Genomic DNA, 20020 nt, shown 5'->3' on the forward strand with positions numbered 1-20020 from the left:
CAGACACGAGGCCGGAGCCATCACCACCAGGAGCAGCCGGCCCTGACCTGACTACTGGAGAGAACTGCTCAGACACGAGGCCGGAGCCATCACCACCAGGAGCAGCCGGCCCTGACCTGACTACTGGAGAGAACTGCTCAGACACGAGGCCGGAGCCATCACCACCAGGAGCAGCCGGCCCTGACCTGACTACTGGGGAGAACTGCTCAGACACGAGGCCGGAGCCATCACCACCAGGAGCAGCCGGCCCTGACCAGACTACTGGGGAGAACTGCTCATACACGAGGCCGGAGCCATCACCACCAGGAGCAGCCGGCCCTGACCTGACTACTGGAGAGAACTGCTCAGACACGAGGCCGGAGCCATCACCACCAGGAGCAGCCGGCCCTGACCTGACTACTGGAGAGAACTGCTCAGACACGAGGCCAGAGCCATCACCACCAGGAGCAGCCGGCCCTGACCTGACTACTGGGAAGAACTGCTCAGACACGAGGCCGGAGCCATCACCACCAGGAGCAGCCAGCCCTGACCTGACTACTGGGGAGAACTGCTCAGACACGAGACCGGAGCCATCACCACCAGGAGCAGCCGGCCCTGACCTGACTACTGGGGAGAACTGCTCATACACGAGGCCAGGGCCATCACCACCAGGAGCAGCCGGCCCTGACCTGACTACTGGGGAGAACTGCTCAGACACGAGGCCAGAGCCATCACCACCAGGAGCAGCCAGCCCTGACCTGACTACTGGGGAGAACTGCTCAGACACGAGGACGGAGCCATCACCACCAGGAGCAGCCGGCCCTGACCTGACTACTGGGGAGAACTGCTCAGACACGAGGCCGGAGCCATCACCACCAGGAGCAGCCGGCCCTGACCTGACTACTGGGGAGAACTGCTCAGACACGAGGCCGGAGCCATCACCACCAGGAGCAGCCGGCCCTGACCTGACTACTGGAGAGAACTGCTCAGACACGAGCCCGGAGCCATCACCACCAGGAGCAGCCGGCCCTGACCTGACTACTGGAGAGAACTGCTCAGACACGAGGCCAGAGCCATTACCACCAGGAGCAGCCGGCCCTGACCTGACTACTGGGGAGAACTGCTCAGACACGAGGCCGGAGCCATCACCACCAGGAGCAGCCGGCCCTGACCTGACTACTGGAGAGAACTGCTCAGACACGAGGCCGGAGCCATCACCACCAGGAGCAGCCGGCCCTGACCTGACTACTAGGGAGAACTGCTCAGACACGAGCCCGGAGCCATCACCACCAGGAGCAGCCGACCCTGACCTGACTACTGGGGAGAACTGCTCAAACACGAGGCTGGAGCCATCACCACCAGGAGCAGCCGGCCCTGACCTGACTACTGGAGAGAACTGCTCAGACACGAGCCCGGAGCCATCACCACCAGGAGCAGCCGGCCCTGACCTGACTACTGGAGAGAACTGCTCAGACACGAGCCCGGAGCCATCACCACCAGGAGCAGCCGGCCCTGACCTGACTACTGGAGAGAACTGCTCAGACACGAGCCCGGAGCCATCACCACCAGGAGCAGCCGGCCCTGACCTGACTACTGGAGAGAACTGCTCAGACACGAGGCCGGAGCCATCACCACCAGGAGCAGCCGGCCCTGACCTTACTACTGGAGAGAACTGCTCAGACACGAGCCCGGAGCCATCACCACCAGGAGCAGCCGGCCCTGACCTGACTACTGGGGAGAACTGCTCAAACACGAGGCCGGAGCCATCACCACCAGGAGCAGCCGGCCCTGACCTGACTACTGGGGAGAACTGCTCAGACACGAGCCCGGAGCCATCACCACCAGGAGCAGCCGGCCCTGACCTGACTACTGGAGAGAACTGCTCAGACACGAGGCCGGAGCCATCACCACCAGGAGCAGCCGGCCCTGACCTGACTACTGGGGAGAACTGCTCAGACACGAGGCCGGAGCCATCGCCACCAGGAGCAGCCGGCCCTGACCTGACTACTGAAGAGAACTGCTCAGACACGAGCCCGGAGCCATCACCGCCAGGAGCAGCCGGCCCTGACCTGACTACTGGAGAGAGCTGCTCAGACACAAGCCCGGAGCCATCACCACCAGGAGCAGCCGGCCCTGACCTGACTACTGAGGAGAACAGCTCAGACACGAGGCCAGAGCCATCACCACCAGGAGCAGCCGGACCTGACCTGACTACTGGGGAGCACTGCTCAGACACGAGGCCGGAGCCATCACCACCAGGAGCAGCCGGCCCTGACCTGACTACTGGGGAGCACTGCTCAGACACGAGGCCGGAGGCATCACCACCAGGAGCAGCCGGCCCTGACCTGACTACTGGGCAGAACTGCTCAGACACGAGGCCGGAGCCATCACCACCAGGAGCAGCCGGCCCTGACCTGACTACTGGGGAGAACTGCTCAGACACGAGCCCGGAGCCATCACCACCAGGAGCAGCCGGCCCTGACCTGACTACTGGAGAGAACTGCTCAGACACGAGCCCGGAGCCATCACCACCAGGAGCAGCCGACCCTGACCTGACTACTGGGGAGAACTGCTCAGACACGAGGCCGGAGCCATCACCACCAGGAGCAGCCGGCCCTGACCTGACTACTGGGGAAAACTGCTCAGACACGAGCCCGGAGCCATCACCACCAGGAGCAGCCGGCCCTGACCTGACTACTGGGGAGAACTGCTCAGACACGAGGCCGGAGCCATCACCACCAGGAGCAGCCGGCCCTGACCTGACTACTGGAGAGAACTGCTCAGACACGAGGCCGGAGCCATCACCACCAGGAGCAGCCGGCCCTGACCTGACTACTAGGGAGAACTGCTCAGACACGAGGCCGGAGCTATCACCACCAGGAGCAGCCGGCCCTGACCTGACTACTGGAGAGAACTGCTCATACACAAGGCCGGAGCCATCACCACCAGGAGCAGCCGGCCCTGACCTGACTACTGGGGAGCACTGCTCAGACACGAGGCCGGAGCCATCACCACCAGGAGCAGCCGGCCCTGACCTGACTACTGGAGAGAACTGCTCAGACACGAGGCCGGAGCCATCACCACCAGGAGCAGCCGGCCCTGACCTGACTACTGGGGAGAACTGCTCAGACACGAGCCCGGAGCCATCACCACCAGGAGCAGCCGGCCCTGACCTGACTACTGGGGAGAACTGATCAGACACAAGCCTGGAGCCATCACCACCAGGAGCAGCCGGCCCTGACCTAACTACTGGGGAGAACTGCTCAGACACGAGGCCGGAGCCATCACCACCAGGAGCAGCCGGCCCTGACCTGACTACTGGGGAGAACTGCTCAGACACGAGCCCGGAGCCAACACCACCAGGAGCAGCTGGCCCTGACCTGACTACTGGAGAGAACTGCTCAGACACGAGGCCAGAGCCATCACCACCAGGAGCAGCCGGCCCTGACCTGACTACTGGGGAGAACTGCTCATACACAAGGCCGGAGCCATCACCACCAGGAGCAGCCGGCCCTGACCTGACTACTGGGGAGAACTGCTCAGACATGAGGCCGGAGCAATCACCACCAGGAGCAGCCGGCCCTGACCTGACTACTGGGGAGAACTGCTCATACACGAGGCCGGAGCCATCACCACCAGGAGCAGCCGGCCCTGACCTGACTACTGGAGAGAACTGCTCAGACACGAGCCCGGAGCCATCACCACCAGGAGCAGCCGACCCTGACCTGATACTGGGGAGAACTGCTCAGACACGAGGCCGGAGCCATCACCACCAGGAGCAGCCGGCCCTGACCTGACTACTGGGGAGAACTGCTCAGACACGAGGCCGGAGCGATCATCACCAGGAGCAGCCGGCCCTGACCTGACTACTGGGGAGAACTGCTCAGACACGAGGCCGGAGCCATCACCACCAGGAGCAGCCGGCCCTGACCTGACTACTGGGGAGAACTGCTCAGACACGAGGCCGGAGCCATCACCACCAGGAGCAGCCGACCCTGACCTGACTACTGGGAAGAACTGCTCAGACACGAGGCCGGAGCCATCACCACCAGGAGCAGCCGGCCCTGACCTGACTACTGGGGAGAACTGCTCAGACACGAGCCCGGAGCCATCACCACCAGGAGAAGCCGGCCCTGACCTGACTACTGGAGAGAACTGCTGAGACACGAGGCCGGAGCCATCACCACCAGGAGCAGCCGGCCCTGACCTGACTACTGGAGAGAACTGCTCAGACACGAGGCCGGAGCCATCATCACCAGGAGCAGCCGGCCCTGACCTGACTACTGGGGAGAACTGCTCATACACAAGGCCGGAGCCATCACCACCAGGAGCAGCCGACCCTGACCTGACTACTGGAGAGAACTGCTCATACACAAGGCCGGAGCCATCACCACCAGGAGCAGCCGGCTCTGACCTGACTACTGGGGAGAACTGCTCATACACGAGGCCGGAGCCATCACCACCAGGAGCAGCCGGCCCTGACCTGACTACTTGGGAGAACTGCTCAGACACGAGGCCGGAGCCATCACCACCAGGAGCAGCCGGCCCTGACCTGACTACTGGAGAGAACTGCTCAGACACGAGGCCGGAGCCATCACCACCAGGAGCAGCCGGCCCTGACCTGACTACTGGGGAGAACTGCTCAGACACGAGGCCGGAGCAATCACCACCAGGAGCAGCCGGCCCTGACCTGACTACTAGGGAGAACTGCTCAGACACGAGGCCGGAGCTATCACCACCAGGAGCAGCCGGCCCTGACCTGACTACTGGAGAGAACTGCTCATACACAAGGCCGGAGCCATCACCACCAGGAGCAGCCGGCCCTGACCTGACTACTGGGGAGCACTGCTCAGACACAAGGCCGGAGTCATCACCACCAGGAGCAGCCGGCCCTGACCTGACTACTGGGGAGAACTGCTCAGACACGAGGCCGGAGCCATCACCACCAGGAGCAGCCGACCCTGACCTGACTACTGGAGAGAACTGCTCAGACACGAGGCCGGAGCCATCACCACCAGGAGCAGCTGGCCCTGACCTGACTACTGGAGAGAACTGCTCAGACACGAGGCCGGAGCCATCACCACCAGGAGCAGCCGGCCCTGACCTGACTACTGGGGAGAACTGCTCAGACACGAGCCCGGAGCCATCACCACCAGGAGCAGCCGGCCCTGACCTGACTACTGGAGAGAACTGCTCAGACACAAGCCTGGAGCCATCACCACCAGGAGCAGCCGGCCCTGACCTGACTACTGGGGAGAACTGCTCAGACACAAGCCTGGAGCCATCACCACCAGGAGCAGCCGGCCCTGACCTGACTACTGGGGAGAACTGCTCAGACACGAGGCCGGAGCCATCACCACCAGGAGCAGCCGGCCCTGACCTAACTACTGGGGAGAACTGCTCAGACATGAGGCCGGAGCCATCACCACCAGGAGCAGCCGGCCCTGACCTGACTACTGGGGAGAACTGCTCAGACACGAGCCCGGAGCCAACACCACCAGGAGCAGCCGGCCCTGACCTGACTACTGGAGAGAACTGCTCAGACACGAGGCCGGAGCCATCACCCCCAGGAGCAGCCGGCCCTGACCTGACTACTGGAGAGAACTACTCAGACACGAGGCCGTAGCCATCACCACCAGGAGCAGCCGGACCTGACCTGACTACTGGGGAGAACTGCTCAGACACGAGGCCGGAGCCATCACCACCAGGAGCAGCCGGCCCTGACCTGACTACTGGGGAGAACTGCTCAGACACGAGGCCGGAGCCATCACCACCAGGAGCAGCCGGCCCTGACCTGACTACTGGAGAGAACTGCTCAGACACGAGCCTGGAGCCATCACCACCAGGAGCAGCCGGCCCTGACCTGACTACTGGGGAGAACTGCTCAGACACGAGGCCAGAGCCATCACCACCAGGAGCAGCCGGCCCTGACCTGACTACTGGGGAGAACTGCTCATACACAAGGCCGGAGCCATCACCACCAGGAGCAGCCGGCCCTGACCTGACTACTGGGGAGAACTGCTCAGACACGAGGCCGGAGCAATCACCACCAGGAGCAGCCGGCCCTGACCTGACTACTGGGGAGAACTGCTCAGACACGAGGCCGAAGCGATCATCACCAGGAGCAGCCGGCTCTGACCTGACTACTGGAGAGAACTGCTCAGACACGAGGCCGGAGCCATCACCACCAGGAGCAGCCGGCCCTGACCTGACTACTGGGGAGAACTGCTCAGACACGAGGCCGGAGCCATCACCACCAGGAGCAGCCGGCCCTGACCTGACTACTGGGGAGAACTGCTCAGACACGAGCCCGGAGCCATCACCACCAGGAGCAGCCGGCCCTGACCTGACTACTGGAGAGAACTGCTCAGACACAAGCCTGGAGCCATCACCACCAGGAGCAGCCGGCCCTGACCTGACTACTGGAGAGAACTGCTCAGACACAAGCCTGGAGCCATCACCACCAGGAGCAGCCAGCCCTGACCTGACTACTGGAGAGAACTGCTCAGACACGAGGCCGGAGCCATCACCACCAGGAGCAGCCGGCCCTGACCTGACTACTGGAGAGAACTGCTCAGACACAAGCCTGGAGCCATCACCACCAGGAGCAGCCGGCCCTGACCTGACTACTGGGGAGAACTGCTCAGACACGAGCCCGGAGCCATCACCACCAGGAGCAGCCGGCCCTGACCTGACTACTGGGGAGAACTGCTCAGACACGAGGCCGGAGCCATCACCACCAGGAGCAGCCGGCCCTGACCTGACTACTGGGGAGAACTGCTCAGACACGAGGGGGATACATACACATTAAACAGATACCGTACACAGATACAGTACACAGATACAGTACACTATATACACACAGTACATGGAGGAAGTCGTCACTTACTGGAGTCTCCGAGGATAACAACGTACTTGTTGTGCAGTAACTGCTGGACATCAGCGGAGCGGAAGCCCCCCATAACTGCAGCCCGACATGCAGAGCCTGAAAGAAACACATGGTCGTCATCGACAGCATAACCCCCCAAAGGACCCAGTATGATGGAGCATTATGTGCCGCCCCCGTGCCAGCAGCCAGTGCTGCTCGAGTCTGGACCTTTAGGGGTGGTGGCTCTAGGGTCTCCGGACCCTGGGGTCTCGCGGACATGGCGAAAAAAAAAGGGAGGACGTATATGTACGGGCTGGGCCGTATTAAGTTCGTGACGCCACCCACGGTGCGTGGTGAGTTGGCACACAACCGCTGCAGATACGGTGCACCCGGGGGAGATGTAATGCATCAAGTTGTTAACCCTTCCGTGGGCAGGGATGGTGGCCCCGGGACCCGGTGGCTTGGTGCGGGGGATAGCGACCGCAGGTGGTGCTGGTGTACTCACTGTTAGTAAAACACACGAGTCTCTGGTAAACCAAGGTGATGGTGGCCGGTGCCGCGGCCGGTTGCATTCAGGGTCCCCACCCGGCTGGTGGTCTGTATCTCTGTCCTCTGCACTGTTTTTAAGTAGAAAATGACTTCCCAGTTTGAAACGCAGGAGTCCGCTCCCGGCTGGATGTGGCCTAAGGAGCCGTGTCCGCTGACGCTGGCCCGTGGGATCTATGGGCCCTGGTGGTGACCTCTTATCCCTAATCGGTGGGCTGTTGTCTTCTTTGAGGGAGTTTGGGTGGGACAGGACCTCTAGTCCTGGCCTCAATCGGTTAATTAACCAGTCCAGTCGTTTCTGATTTCTGGCTTTAGGGTCCGAGAACCCCCCTTGTGCTACGGTTTCCGGGTCGGTACCTGTAAAAACATTAAAATTAATACATCTAGTTATCAAATAGTTTATAGTAGGACATATAAGTTCACAGTTCTGTTTATGTTGTAGGGCATAGTTTATTAATTAAGTTTTTATAAGGGATAAGTATTAAAATATCTATATTGAGTATACTTGAGTACTGGCATGGAAGGATATTTATATATTCTTCCCGAAGCTTCCCGAAGCTTCCAGAAGGTTACGTAATATGGAACTATATTCAACTATGTTCCACTAGAACACCCTATATGGACTAAACAGCTGGTATATAATACACGATGGAGGGGGCTACTCGCTGGCTCCTCCACATTGCCTGCTGTCAGAAGACTCCTGTGCAAGATGAAGACACGTTGTCCGGCCTAAGAGATGACATCCCCTGCATTGCCATTCAGGACCCAAGGAAAGATGGGTAAAGACTTCCCATTGATCATTATGGACTAAATGAACTCTTTGCGTAAGCTATCAAAGTATATTATTTTTCCTTTCTGTAACTGAACCCTGGCAACCATTTTTAAATAGATAAAATACATTTATTTTTTACATTTTTGAGGTCTTTTCATTCATGCGCCTTTACGTATTTGAAGAAAAATATATTTATGAGTATATTTTTTAACATTTGGTGAGCCACCCATTGGTAATTTTTTTTTTGCATTTTTTGTTGTTCCTTCACTTTGCATAAGGGGGGTCAAGTATCTCCTGCAAAGGATCAGGAATCGACAATTTATAAAAAAATCACGCAGAACCTAGGAAATACGTATAAGTCAAGTTGCATGAAAGTTTTTTTGAATGAACTTTAAAGTTTTTACAAAGCCACAGAAGTTAACTTTTGACGTATTTTTGAGCAAGAAAGATAAAGTCAGTCCATAAGAAGTATTGGACGTGCTGAGCAAGGTGAACCAAGTCCTACAGGATCATCCATCAGATCATCGGATCATTTCAGGTAAGAAAATGGATTTTATCTCTTCATATGTTAAGCAAAGTAAACTTCAGTTCACTTATCCAGATATTTCTAATGTGGAAGAGATTTGGTTACGCTTTTATGGTGAGTGTGAACTTGAGAATTCACGTATAGAATGTGCAAGGTCTTTTAATAGAGAGAAACAGAAAATCAGAAATGTCTGTCATTTAGTCTATGATTTTCACAAGTTAATCGTAGAAAAATGTAAAAATGGTGGAAATAGACAACCTGAATGGTCAGGAGAGTCAGTGACAGAGAAATCCAAAGACTGCTTAGAACTTGGAATGTCAGTCAGTGATATGGTGAATTCTGACTGTAATGTTGGCTGTAATTTTGCAAATCAGAATTTTGATAATGGCGGCTGTGAGGTAAATCCTGGGATATGAAGAGGAATTATGACTAGAAGTCATAATTGCTCTCATCACTCCCTGGCAGTGCCCCCTCCCTTCCTGTCACCAAATGTCCAGCATCTGTGAAGGTGTCACATCCCACTTACACCTCCAACAGCCATCTCCTCTGATATGGAGATGAGATGATGTGCGGACAATGGACACAGGATGGCTCCCTGCCGTCACCCTGTAACAAGAGTTGTATCTCATTAGCAAGGCTTGGAAGTAGCCAGACAGAACGACTCCAGTAAAAAATGGTTCATATCTCGCAAGCCATATCTCCGATAAATATGGCAACCATAAAAATGGTGTTTGCGCAGGCGGACGATGCTGGCACACCTTTTTTATGGAAGGGGGAGCTTGGGAAATACCCCAGGCGTGATATCAGCCATATGGGAACTCGTAGACAGGTCATGAGTCCCCTCGTTCTGTAGCTAAATTCATAACTGTCACAATGAGAGCATTGGCGTCTGCCTACGACGCTCCCAGGCAAAGTTATGGCCAATATCCCCTTTGCTGGATAATTCTGATCCATGCAGGGGGAGTGGCAGTGCTTCCCTGTGAGGTCACTAAGGTAGGAGGGGACCTGGATCTGCCCAGGTTGATAACCCTACTTCGGCCATTTTCCAGTGTTCTTCTGCTCGGGGGCCTGGTTGGGAAAGACCTGTGAGGAAGAATCCTAGAAACCTGGTCTACAGCGCCCCCCTGTGGCCAGACACACAAGGTAACTGATGTAATTGTATACCTGTTTGTAACCCATGCTTTATCTGTAACTGTACTCTGACATAACTGTATATTCTGTAGATTCCCTATTGTATATATTGTAGTTTCTAGTGTGCTTTAGGCGATTAAATTATATAATTAATCTTGGGCTGTTCTGTTATCTCGATCTTGAATCCCACGTCTGTGTGTTCGGCTAATAGTTACCGTGAAGCGGTTGGTGGCAGCGAGTTGTGCCAAGGATTATTGTGGGGAGGCCAGTGAGATCCGGGAAGATATTATATATTCCGCCCGCGGAGGTCGGGGGAATATATACCCTACTCTCACCGGGGACCCTTCAATAATCGGCATAAGTAGTATAGCGGCCTCCTTGCTTATTGTCGGGCAATTCCATAATTGGCCTGACTATAAGAGGGGCGCTAGAGAGCGCGTCACGTGCTCTGTCTGTCGGTCGGGAGGTATAAAGGAGGGGTGACCCCCCACTTGTTACCCCCCGATTGTGACGTACTGGTAGCCAGCGCGGGGGATTTCTGAGTGACCCCCCCGGTGGTTTGTGACATATTGGTGGCATAGCGGTGGGATCGAGATAATAGTGCGTGTGAGTGTGAGACCCATACTCCCAGACACTAAAGACTGCCTGCAGCAGCTGTGGCTGCTGGGGTCTTCAGACCAGCTCAACACTAGAGTGTCAGAGTGCAGATACTGTAAGGTGTGTGGAGGCATCAGGTGTCAGTTCTGTGTCAGTGACCAAAGTCTGCAACAATGGCTGATAGCACCAGGAGCAAAGCCAAAGGAATGGCCGATGCTCAGGCCAGAGACGATGAGGAGGTTGTCCACGAGTCCTCCAGGAGCTCGACGCCAGAAAACAGCTCTGCAGAGGACATTGCACAACCGGGCACTGCTGGACAAGATGAGGAGCAGCTCGCCCAAGGGTCCTCAACGAGCCAGACGCCAGCCCTCCGCTCTGCAATGGACAGTGAAGCACCAGGCTCCGCAGCGGGCCGCAGATCACCACGTGCCATTCCACCGAGCCTGGGAGGCTCGGATAGCCTTCTTCAAATGGCTATGGCCCTACGCCAGGCTGGAGACCGGGAGGGCTACAAGGAACTCATGGCCGAGCGTGAGCGGCAAGCAGCGCGTGAAGAGCGCCAGGCAGAGCGTAACTACCAGCTGCAGCTAGCTCAGCTCCGGCCCTCATCAGCCACCCGTGACCTTCCAGACACCAAACTTCCAAAGGTCCGTGTTGAGGACTTCCCAGTGCTGGAGAAGGATGGAGACTTGGACTCTTTCTTGACTGCTTTTGAACGGACTTGCTTGCAGCATCATCTGAACAAGGACCAGTGGGCCAAATACCTGACCCCCCGTTTAAGGGGTAAGGCCCTGGATATCCTTGGGGACTTGCCTGCTGAGGCGGATCAGGGCTACGACACCATCAAGCGGGCCCTGATCCAACAGTACAACCTCACCCCGGAGTCCTACCGCAAGAAGTTCCGGACGCTGCAGAAGGGACCAAAGGACTCCTGGGCTGACCACCGGCGGGCACTTGCCCGAGCTGCCGACCACTGGACCCAAGGCCTGCAGCTTTCCACCGGACCGGAGATCCTGGACTTGTTCATCACGGAGCAACTCTTGTGGAACTGCCCTGAGGATCTCCGCCAGTTCATCCGAGACCAGAAGCCAAAGGGATCCACGGCTACAGCTGCCCTGGCAGATGACTACACCAACAATCGGGCTCCTGAAGCCAGGAGAGCAGCCACCAGCAGCACCTGGAGAGGGGGTAAGATGAACTCTGCGACTGCCCCACCTGCCCCTAGACTGCAGGGGGTGTCCCCCTCAACTCCCCTCTCCAGGCCCGTGGCAGAACCAAGACGGTGCCACCAGTGCAACCTACCTGGACACTTCAAGGCCATGTGCCCTCAGCGTCCCAAGGCCCCGGCTCCGTCCCCGTCCCAAGGGCCGCCCAAGGTGTATTGTGTGGGTGGGGGTGGTGGTAGGTCCCTGGACAGCTTCCAACCTGTCACCGTCGGCCGGTCTGTGACCATAGGACTGCGAGACAGCGCCTCGGAGGTGACTCTGGTGCGGCCTGAGATGGTGTCCCCCCAAGACTTGATCCCTGGAAAAACCCTCGCTGTCTCCGGGATTGGAGGCACTGACCCGGCGCTGCCTGTTGCTGACATTTATGTGGACTGGGGCGCAGGGCGGGGGGTGAGGGAGGTGGGGGTAACTGATCGGATCCCTGCAAACGTGCTACTTGGGACAGATTTGGGGCAAATAACCTCCCAGTTTGGCCCCGCCCCAAAGGCTGAACCTTCAGCCAGTGCTGACATGACTCCTGACAATGTTAATGTGTTATCTATGAATGATGTAAGGGAGGAGGGAGTGAACTCTGATATTTCTGCTTGCACAGACACCATAGACACACACACAGCTGCAGCTGTGACAGGGGAGGGGGTCAGAGAAAGGTGTGACAATGCCTCTACAAGTAACCAGCCTGTGAGCTGGGATCTGTTGCCCTCTGCAGGGATAAGCAGAGAGCAGGGTGCTGCAGGGGGAGGACCAGTGTGTGGGGTGGGGGCTACCACAGCAAATGTGGGGTCCCCAGAGATTTCACACCGGGGTTCTGTTGCTGCAGGAGGGGAACAGGCAGGTGAGATTGGGGCCGGTCCAGGAGCGGAAGTGCTCCCAGGTAAGATCTCGGTGCATGGTTCCCCCACAACCGGGGTGTCAGGAAGCCAGGTAGGTCTGCCTGAACCGGCGACTTGGTCAGGAACGGAGGAGGAGCAGGCACGACCCACGGTCGCAGCGGCTGTGGCCGCTGTCACCCGCAGTGGGAGTGCTGGAAGCCAAGGGGCCTCCCGGAGGTCCGATAGCTCTTCCCCTTCTGACCAAGTGGCAGCCGAGTCAGGTGGAGGCCAGGACACAGGTCCCGGGGTACTGACTGAAGATGTGACAGTCTCGTCGATTCTGGCCACATCTAGTCAGGGGTTTCAGGCAGCGTTAGAAGCTGACGACAGCCTGAAAGCTCTAAAGGAGCAGGCGGCACAGCCTCCCTCGGACTCGGACCCGGAGCGAGTGGTCTGGGACCAAGGACGGCTGTACCGGGCCACGGTCCAGCAGGGTTCACCGGAGGCGTGGCCCAGGGACCGACAGTTGGTGGTACCCTATCCGTTCCGGACGGAGTTGTTGCGGATCGCACATGAGATTCCGATGGCCGGACACCTAGGGATCGCTAAGACCAAGGCCAGGTTAAACCAGCATTTCTACTGGCCAAAAATGGGGGCCGATGTGGCTGCCTACTGCCGTTCGTGTGAAACCTGTCAGAGAGTGGGGAAGGCGGGGCCACGCCCCAAAGCCCCACTGGTATCTCTGCCCATCATCGATGAGCCTTTCAGGAGGGTGGCTGTGGATCTGGTCGGCCCGCTGGCCATCCCCAGCAGCTCCGGGAAACGCTTCATACTGACGGTAGTGGACTATGCCACCCGGTACCCAGAAGCAGTGGCCTTGTCGTCCATTCGGGCTGACAAGGTGGCCACCGCATTGCTGGAGATTTTCTCCCGAGTGGGTTTTCCCCAGGAAATGCTCACCGACCGGGGGACCCAATTCATGTCCCAGCTGATGGAGACCCTCTGTAAGCAAGTCCAGGTGCGACATCTGGTGGCCAGCCCGTACCATCCACAGACTAATGGCCTGTGCGAGCGGTTCAATGGCACCTTAAAGCAGATGCTTAAGATGTTGGTCGACTCCCATGGGCGTGACTGGGAGCGGTATCTCCCACACCTGTTATTTGCTTACCGGGAGGTTCCACAGGCCTCAACAGGATTCTCACCGTTTGAGCTCCTGTACGGGCGACGTGTGCGGGGCCCCCTGGCTCTGGTGAAAGAGGCTTGGGAAGGGGATTTGGCCACCCCTGGAGTGTCGGTTATCGAGTATGTCATGCGCTTCCGGGACAAAATGCAGGCCTTGACGCAACTGGTACACGACAATATGGCTCAAGCCCAGGCTGATCAGAAGCGTTGGTACGACCAGAACGCTTGTGAGAGGACCTACCAAGTGGGTCAAGAGGTGTGGGTACTGGTCCCCGTACCACAGGACAAGCTTCAGGCAGCCTGGGAAGGCCCATACCTCGTGTACCAGCAGCTCAACCCTGTGACGTACCTGGTCACCCTGGACCCCGCCCGTGGAAGGCGAAAGCCCTTCCATGTGAACATGATGAAGGCACATCATGAGCGGGAGGCATGTGCGCTCCCCGTGTGCAACCTGCCCGAGGAGGGAGAAGCGGAAACCCTCTTGGATATGCTAGCCCAGGTTAGGGCAGGCGGATCCATTGAGGATGTGGAGGTTGGCCACCAGCTCTTGGAGGACCAACGGTCCCAGCTGTGGGCCACCCTCCTCCCCTTCCGGGGGTTGTTTACCAACCAGCCCGGAAGGACTGACTTGGCTGTCCATCACGTGGACACTGGGGATCATCCCCCGATCCGGCGTTCAGCATATCGGGTCTCCCTGGAGGTGCAGCAACACATGCGCCAGGAGATTGACGAGATGCTGAAGCTGGGGGTGATCCAGGCATCCAACAGCGCTTGGGCCTCGCCTGTAGTCCTCGTCCCTAAGAAGGACCGAACCACTCGGTTCTGCGTGGACTACAGGGGGCTCAATGCGGTCACGGTCGCCGATGCGTACCCAATGCCACGCATCGATGACCTGCTCGATCAGTTGGCCGGGGCTCAGTACCTGACCATCATGGACCTGAGCCGGGGATATTGGCAGATCCCCCTGACTCGCAAGGCCAGGGAACGCTCTGCCTTTATTACCCCATTTGGACTGTACGAGTCCACGGTGATGCCATTCGGGATGAGGAATGCCCCTGCCACTTTCCAGCGGATGGTCAACACCCTGCTCAAGGGACTTGAAGGGTACGCGGCCGCGTACCTGGATGACATTGCCGTCTTCAGTCCCACCTGGGAGGACCACCTAGAGCATCTAGCACAGGTGCTCAGGCGGATCCACCGGGCAGGTTTGACCATCAAGCCGGGAAAGTGTCAGCTGGCCATGAGCGAGGTCCAGTACCTCGGTCACCGGGTAGGTGGGGGAACGCTGAAGCCCGAGCCTGAGAAAGTGGAGGCCATCGCATCCTGGCCCACCCCCAGGACCAAGAAGCAGGTGATGTCCTTCTTGGGGACCGCTGGGTACTATAGGAGGTTTGTTCCATGCTATAGTAGCCTGGCAAAGCCCTTGACGGACCTCACCAAGAAGAAGCTGCCCTCTGCAGTCGATTGGACAGTGGACTGCGAGACAGCCTTCCGGGCCCTAAAGGACGCCCTGTCCAGCCCGCCCGTGCTACAGGCAGCCGACTTCACGCGGCCGTTTGTAGTACAGACCGACGCCAGTGACTTCGGCCTCGGTGCGGTGCTCAGCCAGGTGGACTCTGCGAGCCAAGAGCACCCAGTCTTGTACCTGAGCAGGAAGCTGTTACCAAGGGAAGTGGCCTATTCTACAATGGAGAAGGAGTGCCTGGCCATAGTGTGGGCCCTGCAGCGTCTGCAACCCTATCTATACGGGCGCCACTTCATCGTGGAGACGGACCACAATCCCCTCAGCTGGTTGCACACCGTCTCTGGGACGAATGGGCGATTGTTGCGATGGAGCCTTGCGCTCCAGCAATACGACTTCACCATTCGCCACAAAAGGGGCCGTGACCACGGTAACGCAGACGGGCTGTCCCGACAAGGAGAGGTCGCGGACGGGCGCACGGGGGAACACCGGAGTGTGCTGCCCCCTAGCGCCCTCAAAAGGGGGGAGGTGTGAGGTAAATCCTGGGATATGAAGAGGAATTATGACTAGAAGTCATAATTGCTCTCATCACTCCCTGGCAGTGCCCCCTCCCTTCCTGTCACCAAATGTCCAGCATCTGTGAAGGTGTCACATCCCACTTACACCTCCAACAGCCATCTCCTCTGATATGGAGATGAGATGATGTGCGGACAATGGACACAGGATGGCTCCCTGCCGTCACCCTGTAACAAGAGTTGTATCTCATTAGCAAGGCTTGGAAGTAGCCAGACAGAACGACTCCAGTAAAAAATGGTTCATATCTCGCAAGCCATATCTCCGATAAATATGGCAACCATAAAAATGGTGTTTGCGCAGGCGGACGATGCTGGCACACCTTTTTTATGGAAGGGGGAGCTTGGGAAATACCCCAGGCGTGATATCAGCCATATGGGAACTCGTAGACAGGTCATGAGTCCCCTCGTTCTGTAGCTAAATTCATAACTGTCACAATGAGAGCATTGGCGTCTGCCTACGACGCTCCCAGGCAAAGTTATGGCCAATATCCCCTTTGCTGGATAATTCTGATCCATGCAGGGGGAGTGGCAGTGCTTCCCTGTGAGGTCACTAAGGTAGGAGGGGACCTGGATCTGCCCAGGTTGATAACCCTACTTCGGCCATTTTCCAGTGTTCTTCTGCTCGGGGGCCTGGTTGGGAAAGACCTGTGAGGAAGAATCCTAGAAACCTGGTCTACAGCGCCCCCCTGTGGCCAGACACACAAGGTAACTGATGTAATTGTATACCTGTTTGTAACCCATGCTTTATCTGTAACTGTACTCTGACATAACTGTATATTCTGTAGATTCCCTATTGTATATATTGTAGTTTCTAGTGTGCTTTAGGCGATTAAATTATATAATTAATCTTGGGCTGTTCTGTTATCTCGATCTTGAATCCCACGTCTGTGTGTTCGGCTAATAGTTACCGTGAAGCGGTTGGTGGCAGCGAGTTGTGCCAAGGATTATTGTGGGGAGGCCAGTGAGATCCGGGAAGATATTATATATTCCGCCCGCGGAGGTCGGGGGAATATATACCCTACTCTCACCGGGGACCCTTCAATAATCGGCATAAGTAGTATAGCGGCCTCCTTGCTTATTGTCGGGCAATTCCATAATTGGCCTGACTATAAGAGGGGCGCTAGAGAGCGCGTCACGTGCTCTGTCTGTCGGTCGGGAGGTATAAAGGAGGGGTGACCCCCCACTTGTTACCCCCCGATTGTGACGTACTGGTAGCCAGCGCGGGGGATTTCTGAGTGACCCCCCCGGTGGTTTGTGACAGCGGCAGACATGTGCTACGTAATCAAGGTCATTTTCAGGACACTGGGAAAGAAGCAGGAAATGACGTAGAGAAGCCAGAAGGGGGAGACAGAGTGGGACACGTGCAGAAAGGACATGTGGAGAGAGAAAATGGCGACGATCAGTTTCTAAAAATAGAACAGGCTAAGTTAGGGATTAAACTTAGAAAAAATTTATTGGACATATGCAAATTAATTCCCGCATATAATCCTAAAATACATGTTTGCAGAAATTCAGAGATATTTGAAAGTTCCATCGAGAAGTTAAATTTAACCAATAGTGAGACGAATCAGTTATTCCGTATGTGGTTACCTCAGCATTTCTTTAGACAATTGGCTTTAAAAAAGTCTTCTGACAATGAGACATTTGATTGTTCAAATGATAACGATATCATAAGGCTGAAAAATCTCATCTTCTGTGCAAGGAATGAATCTGATCCAAACTATGAGATGTTGAAGGAATTACAAATTGAACAGATTGAGAGTACGTTCTCATTTATGTCCGTTTTTGAACGTTTCTATAGGGCGGTTATTCCAAATGTCAGATTGGATGGAATGATACGTTTATTCATCAAGAAATTTAATTTCCTTGACAATGCCGCCTGTGCGGTGGCAGTAAATAAAAAGTCCCTATTCGAATGTACGACATTTATCGATTTTGTTAGAAGTCGCCAGAGTCAATCAAAACAGAAATTAATTAATTCTGATAAACCAACAGTGTCTCCCAGATCCAGATATTTCTGTGACAGGGTGTATGAAATTCGAAGGAAGATGCATACGTGTTACAAACCATACAATCCATCCCAATTATCATCTAAAAATCTTTTTTCACAGGAAAAACCCTTGTCTCCAGTGAAGGGATCGGTCACTGGGATTGAGGATCCCAGACAAATGATGAGTAATAGCTTTGAAAGACAGAAACAGGTGTCTTGTGGAGATCCTCTCCCTGGGTTAGGATTTGATAGCCAGTGGCAGCTGGGTGGTCTTTGAGAGAGAGACATTCTCTCTCATATAACAGAAAACCTTGAATTACATAAGTTCAGAGATTCCTATAAGTTCAAAGTGAATTTAATAAAGCGAATCTTTGAAGAAAAAATTAGGTATGGTTTTCAGTTAAATAAAGTGGATTTCTAGGTAAATTAATTTTATTGTTTGATAAATATGTTTATTCATATACAGTGAATCTATGCATTTATGTATATATATATATATATATATATATATATATATATATATATATTAAAGGTAGTGACAGTAAATTAAGGTCATATTTTCATTTAGTAAAATGATAGTTTAATGTTATAATTAATAATTTGATCTCTGTATATGAATAATAATATTTAAAATAAAATAATAAGAGAAAGTAACGGATTTTAAGTGTTTCATTTTTATCATAAATATGATAATAATTTTATTCTTTTATTTCCCTCAGAATTTATCAGTAAAGCAAATTGATGGAGTATTAACTTTTTATTTTTTTTTTTACATATGTTCTTGTCCTCAATCAGGTAACATATATTTTCTTGTGTAAGGTTAATTCGCGAAAGCATGATTGATAATAATTATTATTTTCTCAGGTACCAATGGTCAGAGAAGTATACTTGAACGTTTCTTTTATGAATATATATATCTCCTTTAGAGTTATTAGAAATGTAATCTGAGCTTTGGAGTGTAGTAAAACTGCTTGCTGTCTTGGAATGGTGTTCCTTGCACGTGACCAAAGCATGTGACTTGGTACTAAAGCTAATAATACATGTTTGTTCCATGGTCATATGTACAGTAGGTAATACATTGGAATTTGTTTTTTTTCGAGAAGTACTTCAAATTAGTAACATAATCTTTGAAATGCGCATAGAATAATTGGGAAAACAGGGATTTGTGTCCGTCAATGTTTTTATGTGAAAGTATATGTTAAAGAACCATGACAGTCTTGTGTGCATAGATGTGTCTATGAATGATTGATTGTTTGAGCAGCTGCTAATGTCAATGTTGAGTACTTGGATCCAGAAAAGAAAAAAAAGGGAATTTTTGTTTTAACTTCGAGGTTATAACATATGTATGTATACTATTAGAATAAATAGGTTATAGTACATAAGTATAAATGAAGGAATTTATACCGGATATATATATATATATTATTCTTAGACATATTTCTTTAATATAGAGATGTTAGGATCTTTTGTGTTAAGTCACTTCTTTTACTGATACATAGATTGGTAATCATTTTTATTTTCAAATATGGAAGTGAGATTTATAATATGGTCTTGAAGATATACAACACAAATTTTAATTTAATTTAATCTAAACATATTAATTTTTATAATATCATATTTCATGATATTGAAAGGGGGAGGTTTGGTCTCAATCGCACATTTATATTTGATAAATATATGTGTTTACAGGCTACTTTAATAATTAATATTTCAAGTACAAAGGAAGAATTGGGAATAAAAAAAAAAAAAAAAAAAATATATATTTGAAGTATATCATGATGCATTTATATACTAAGAGAAGTGTATTATTTGCAAGGTTACATGACGTAATTATTTTTATAGGTTACTGATAGGTATGGAAATCCTATAAGATACTGGTAACATTAAGGTTATGTATTATTAAAGACATAGGTGTTATATACATAGAAGGCCTTATTTTTATTTCAATTTTTTATTTATTCCAATTTTCATTTTTCCTTTTATTCCTATTTTTTATATTAATTATTATTTAATATTCACATTTTTAATCAAAATCTTAAATTTTACAATTTTTATTTTTTCTTCAGATTTTAAATATCTCAATTGAGAAAACGCTTCAATATTTAGTTCAGTAATATCTAATATAAGAATATTACTTTATTAAATATGAATCATATTAAAAGGGAAAAGTTCCATTTTTTGGAAGAAAAGATACTTCCTTCATCAATATATACAATTGTTTATTTCCTAGTAATACATTATTTTTATATTAGTATGTTAACACAATAAGGATGAAATATTACTTATAGTTACACATTTCCTTATAGTAGGTTATTTAATAAATAATAGACAAATCAAATAAATTAAATTAGAGTAAT

General features: G+C 53.1%; 1 protein-coding gene across 5 annotated transcripts in view; it reads right to left on the reverse strand.

The window, feature by feature from the left end:
• LOC142303933 (PC-esterase domain-containing protein 1A-like) overlaps positions 1-20020 on the reverse strand; it is a 124601-nt gene that overhangs the window by 66070 nt on the left and 38511 nt on the right. For 4 of the 5 annotated variants that reach the window (XM_075345846.1, XM_075345821.1, XM_075345829.1 and 1 more), the window contains exons 2-3: positions 7353-7750; positions 6869-6964 (exon numbers count right to left, since the gene is read on the reverse strand). In XM_075345846.1, coding sequence (XP_075201961.1) covers positions 6869-6964; positions 7353-7419 — 163 coding nt within the window. In that variant the 5' untranslated portion in view covers positions 7420-7750. The remainder of the gene's footprint in view (positions 1-6868; positions 6965-7352; positions 7751-20020) is intronic. The other variant, XM_075345837.1, reaches the window with a different exon arrangement.

The sequence above is a fragment of the Anomaloglossus baeobatrachus genome, chromosome 1 (assembly GCF_048569485.1).
Source record: "Anomaloglossus baeobatrachus isolate aAnoBae1 chromosome 1, aAnoBae1.hap1, whole genome shotgun sequence".
Lineage (NCBI taxonomy): Eukaryota > Metazoa > Chordata > Amphibia > Anura > Aromobatidae > Anomaloglossus > Anomaloglossus baeobatrachus.